General features: G+C 31.8%; 2 protein-coding genes across 2 annotated transcripts in view; both read right to left on the reverse strand.

The window, feature by feature from the left end:
* Positions 1-837: 837 nt before the first annotated feature.
* Positions 838-3,015, reverse strand: LOC115033510 (UDP-glucuronosyltransferase 2B7-like). The gene is made up of 2 exons (XM_029486178.1): positions 2,194-3,015; positions 838-900 (listed from the first exon to the last, which is right to left on the reverse strand). Exons 1-2 carry the CDS (start codon positions 3,013-3,015, stop codon positions 838-840), a joined length of 885 nt encoding a protein of 294 aa, XP_029342038.1.
* Positions 3,016-3,855: 840 nt separating this feature from the next.
* Positions 3,856-6,261, reverse strand: part of LOC100572184 (UDP-glucuronosyltransferase 1-7C) — a 12,808-nt gene continuing 10,402 nt past the window's right edge. Inside the window, 1 exon segment of the mRNA XM_029486179.1 lies at positions 3,856-4,375. Coding sequence (XP_029342039.1) covers positions 4,132-4,375 — 244 coding nt within the window. The 3' untranslated portion in view covers positions 3,856-4,131.

The raw sequence follows: 6,261 nt of genomic DNA on the forward strand, positions 1-6,261 counted from the left end.
CTTCTTCAACTAAACAATTATTAATTATTATATTTCTATAAAGATAACATTTATATGTCTTGAAAACTTTAAACAATTCACCTAAAAATGTTAACATAATATATTAAGTCAGTAAGTAAAAAAGAATATCTCCTACATATTTTATTAATAACGACTCGTGATTTTTTATGTTCTCAGTGATAATTTAATGAAATTAAATTACATATCTCCACAATTGAAAATGGAGAACTATGCTATCAAATGTATAATGTTTAATTGATACATTTTTTCTTTTCGATTACACTTATATATATTTTAGTAATCCGTCTATTGCCAGATACACGACAACCATAACTCTTACATCAAAATAATAATTATAGAAATAACAATTTATGTAATAACATAATTAAAAGTAATAGTGATAATAGTAAAAGATAAACATTACACGATTTGTATCTAATGGAGCAGTATTTGATATCATGACAATCGTTGACTACTAGACTCATTGAGTTTTAATTTTATCGTTTAGGTATTTTTAACTAGTCTTAGGTTTCTAAACTACACATGTTTTAAGCACCTTAATTCCCTGTTGTGTCCGCTTGTTAGCTTTCAGTAAATATTTACGATTGTTGATATATAATATTGTTGGTTTTTATGTATTTATTGTTCGAAGTAGAAACCTATAATTTGCAATGATATTTAAAAATATGCTGAATAGATCTTATCAAGGGAATGTACCTCCTAGTATCTCTCCGATACTTGCTTAGATTTCCAAGTTGGGATTCTATAATAGGTATTAGCCAATCGATATAATACTGCTATGTAGGGAAAATCCACGCGTTTGAAAATAACATTGTATCAAACTTGGCAATGGGAAGCAGTAGTTCCTTCGTTCTTACCTTTTGAATAATTGGAACAGTGCTGTGACATACATATACATATCTTTAGACAATAAAGTTTATTTAAACAGAATAGCTCTACGGTATATTATAAGATTCTAGAAGTCATTCCAATTTTGGAGGAACGTCCGTAGAATCGACAAACGCATACTATCGTGCCTCAATAAGGTTAACAATGCTGATCTGAATTTATTCAAAAGAGAGTCATAAGCTTAGACCGTACGGAGGTAAGACGAATAGTAGGTTTTACCTTGTGTCACTCTATCTACGGGTGATATCACAGACGCATGACTATAATATAATATTAATGTACATTCCAACGTAAGTTTTCATCGAAAGTAATACCCAATTACTGTGCACAAGGTTCAAATATTGTTATTACATTGCCCTTTGTTTTTACGGTAATGGACAGTAAATTTAATGATAGGCACATTTTTTTCTAAATTTCAAGTGACATTTATTATTTTTAAGAATAATGAATTAAAAATTTAGCTTGAAACTCCAAAGTTGACTTAACAACAAAATAAAAAGAGAGTAAGTGGATGTCGCTTTGCTGTACAGTAGGTTTAAAGTGGGTCAGTGTATAATGGATTGTATTAAACTTGAATCCAATGATATAATATCATTGTATAAAAAAAAACGATTCTGAACGGAGATGGTTTGTCAGCCTGGATATTTTATATAGTATTATTATCTATTATAGCCTGTAAGTTGAATTGATATTTTAATATTATAATTTTTTATTCGTTTCTATGGCGATACACAATAAGTGGAAGAAATTAAAATCCCATTTATAGCATTTTTGTAATTTGTCGCTGGTTTTTCCCGTGGCATTAAATAACTCATGAGAAAATCAAAAAATGATTTCTTTACAGTACCATCTTGATCGAATTATTACTAAAAGATAAGATACTATAGGTTCCTATGTTGAAATCGAAGCACTCCTTCTGGTAGAAATGTGGTATACAAGATAAAAAATAAAGAAATAAAAATTAAACGCCATTGTAAAACCACTAGCTTCTTCGCTCGGCGCAGGACCTAAAATGTTTGCAAATAATTATTTTCCGTGTAAAAATTAAGTAAGTATGTTGGCACTCGTTTAGATCTGATTTACAGCATTTTACAATAAAACGATTTCGATAATAAGCATTTTATGACACGTTAATGAGAGTGCGGACACAATATCAACTTACTACCAATGTATTCAACATCGATTTCATAATGAATTAAATATATATTATTTATTAAAATTGTTCTCAAAAAAACGGCGGTGTGGAATCTACTTAATATGGTAATTAATATAGGTATCACTCACTTTTGGTATGGTTTTAGCGGGTTTAAGGTGTATACCACCCACGTAGATAACGTTCGGCGTGACCGGACTTGATGACTCGGTCACGTAATGACTGTTCTGGAAGATTATGGACGGATTGACTGTTGGTGCCAGGTCATACGGTCTCGGGTCCGTGAACAAGGTGATCAGCTGGTCGTACTTAGTCTTGGCCATGCTGTACGTCAGCAGCGCCGTGTTTGCGAATCTCTGGACGAATGTGCCGGGCACGGCGTGGCTGGCAAACATGTTGGACACGCAAGCCGGGTTGGACACGTGACCGGTGAACAGTCGCTCGGCGAAGGTGATCATCGGTGAGGGGATCAAGTAGATCACAGGTAGACCGAGAGAGTCAGCCAGGTACGAAACGCAGTCAAAGCCAAGCGGCTCGATTAAGAGCAAGTCGTAACGGTCTCTTGCCTCAGAACCTATCAGGTCAGCCAGTTTCTGGTTGCCGTAGATTGCGTCGCAATAAATTCGTATCACTCTGGACATGGCATTCATTAACACGAACGGATCTCCGAATTCACGAATCGTCTTCATCAAGTCCATATCAAGCTTTATTGGGAAGTCGCGGGATATGTCCACCTCCGTGTAGTTGGCCCGGTCACCGTCTGGAAACGGCGTGAAAACGGTCACCGTGTGGCCGGCGTCCGTCAGTGACCTGAGCACTGAGCTCATGAAGTTCCAGTGGCTCTTGCCCGCCACCGTTTCGACAGCCAGTATTCGGGCAGCCTCCCCGACCGGTATCGTCCGCAAGACAACCGACAACCATAAATACAACGACAGCCTGACCATGGTCGACATTTTCAGGATCGCCATAGACATTTTTTTTTGTATAGGTTATTTTGTATACGTAGGTAATAGGTATAAATGTATAATATAGGTATGGAGTAGCACCGCGCGTATATTATGCGAGATTGCTCGCGCGCGAAGAGCTCCGGACTCGAACTGATATAATAATAACTATTACATCATAGGTACTTAAGTTAGGTAGGTGACCGAAGCGTTATTGTATTAGTATGATAATATTATAAGTGTTTACAATAGCGTATTGTCAATCATAACATACGAAATAATTATACCAGTTGCCTACTGCTTGCTCGTTTGTTTAGGTAAAACTGATTTTCATTGCCGTTTGGATTTCATATTAATTTCGAACGATTAAAAAATTTGTTCATTTGTGAACAATTGTACGATGATTATCGCCGTATCTTTTCACGCCCACATCCCAATGACATGTGTTTTAAATAGGTATGTACTAAAGAAGTATATACTATATTTATCAACAGCCATTGTACATACCAAGTTCATTGCCGAACCAGAACTTTTTTTCATCCTACTCCACCTTTATTAATATTAAATATATGAGCACTAAATTCAGTACGTACTTCCATATTATACAAGGCTCATATCAATTACACTAGTCCTTGAGTCTATCCACTTCTTCTTTTTTTGATTTAATATGATATCATTATAGTGAATATAATATTATTATAGAAATAGGATTTTAATGTATTAAAAACTTCAAAATATTTCCGATATATTTTATTAATAACGACTCATTCCTTTTTTTATCTCCTTAATAATAATTTAACAAAATTATATCTAACATATATCGATAATTGGTAATAGAGAACCATGATATCTAATTTATAATGTTTATTTGATGCACTTTTTCTTTTCGATTGTACTTATATTTAGTTTAGTAATTTGTCTATTGCCGCCTGCCGGATACACAACAACCATAACTCATATACATCAAAATATTAATAATAGTATTAAAAATGTATATAATAACATTGTTAAAAATAATAGTGATAATAGTAAAAGATAAACACTACACGAATAGTGCAGTATTTTGGTTATCACTATAACAAACGTTGACTACCAGACTCACTGAGTTTTAACTTTATCTTTTTTTTAAATGTTTATACATTTAAAAACCTTAAAGACAACAAATGCGACTAGCAAAACAAAAATCAACGGTACAGCAATTATATCTAACATGAGATATTGATACCAAGTGAGGTTCAGAGCGTGATATTTCAAATGTGGCGCGCCTTTGTGACGGATTACATACTCTGTCCAATATACGACCGACTGTTGTGGTGTCATCGGTCGATCTTTAAAACGGTTGGAAGCAATTTTAGCATTTTTCACATATCTATAAACAATATACGTACATAATATAACATAGATATAATAAATAAAATACTATATTTGAAAACGAGTGGTAAATCAAATGTCTCATTCGTAATTAATAATATTATCATCAAAGGTTTACTTTTCGTTGTTGATGAGTTCCGAAATGGCATAGGAGTATAGGACAGATTTTCTTTGGTCGTCGACAACAGGTCCATGGATATATAGCCATTCCATTGAGGACCAAATTTTCAATGTTTCTCGGCTGATCGTAAATTACTGGAAATCCCAGTACGGGAACACCGCCATCCACAGCTTCGTACACTCCGGATATATTTAATATAATTATTTTTTATTTTTCTCAGGAACGACCAGCGATGGGTTTGTCTACCGTAAAGTGTACTTACATAGATATCTCGTTGAGGGAACCATTTTCTCGTCATCACGTTTTTCGGTTTGTCCTTCATTTCACCTTCGTATTTCCACAAAACTCTCTGAGGAATGTTAGCCAACACTTCTTTAAACGACTGTTCAATGTGTCCCGGCAAAGATGACACTTTAATTGTGGAACCGAACGTGAAGAAAATCACTCCTTGGGTTGAATTTTCGATAAAATCTAATATGCCCTTGAATCAAAAATCATAATGTTACATAATTAAAAAAAAATATATTTTTATATATTCATTATTCATGCATTCCAGGGATTTTACAGACTTTTGAATAATAACAAGATAAACAAAACTACGGTTTTGAATACAAAAAAATCACTTTATTCTTCCAAATACTCTTAAATTTTAACATGAAAAAGTAAGTTATGTATTAACAAATTGTTCACTACCTATTTATTTTTTCCATCCTTTCATATCATGCCTTTGGATTTTATGTAAATAAGTTTTTTTTGCAACATCATCATACAGTAAGTTAAGAAAAAATTAACAACTGTAGAATTGTATTTTTATTAATTATAGAGGTATGTACTTTACTACTTTATAATCACAGTTTAAATTATTACGCAAACACCACTACCAAGTCGCTTATGTCTATATATTATCACGTATTTTCAGCCGTACCGACTGTTTTATAGTCGTCGAAGCCTAATCAAAAAATAAGAACAATAATAATAATAATAATTTCAATAGTAAAATAATACAATCAAGAATTCGAAAAATTACGTAAACAAAATTAACTTAAACCTATCTATTTATGAATTGTCAAGGCTGGGCATTAACGAGTTAAAAAGTTAAAGTTAAGTTAATAAGTTAATTTTATATTAACTTTTTAACTTAACTAGTTACTTTTGGCTTTTCATTAACTTATAACTGTCAACTTACTAAATTTCTTTTTTAATTAACGTGAAATTAACGGGTAAAATTTTCAATTCAAGAATTGAGTTAAGTTAATTTATTTTGTTTTTAATTTTTTTATATTTCACTATTTCAGTCTATTTTGTTTACATGTCAAAAAATATTTACCGTGAATTTTTTAAAGTAAAAAATGTATATCATTCGAATCTAACTAATATGGAAATACTGTATAAACTATAAAGTATAAACGCTATACTCTATAATTTAGTTTTGGGTTGGTAAAAATTAAGTAGTCTAGTGTTGTATAAACAAATTTATTTTTTTTAACTTAATAAAAAGTTAACAAAAAGTGTGTAATAATTTTTAACTTAACTGAGTTAACCTATAGTTAAATTAACTTTTAACTTTTTGTTATTGGTGCACATTAACTTAACTTAACTGAGTTAAAAAAAATCATTAACTTGGCCAGCCATGCTAATTGTACTATTTGTACTATTGTCTATTACTATTATTATATTCAAGATTAGCAATATCTTTAATAACAAATATTATTGTAATTTGGTTTGCCCATTTAAATATAGAAATAAATAAATAAAGTTTTGTA

Source organism: Acyrthosiphon pisum, chromosome A1, assembly GCF_005508785.2.
Source record: "Acyrthosiphon pisum isolate AL4f chromosome A1, pea_aphid_22Mar2018_4r6ur, whole genome shotgun sequence".
In the NCBI taxonomy this organism is placed as follows: Eukaryota; Metazoa; Arthropoda; class Insecta; order Hemiptera; family Aphididae; genus Acyrthosiphon; species Acyrthosiphon pisum.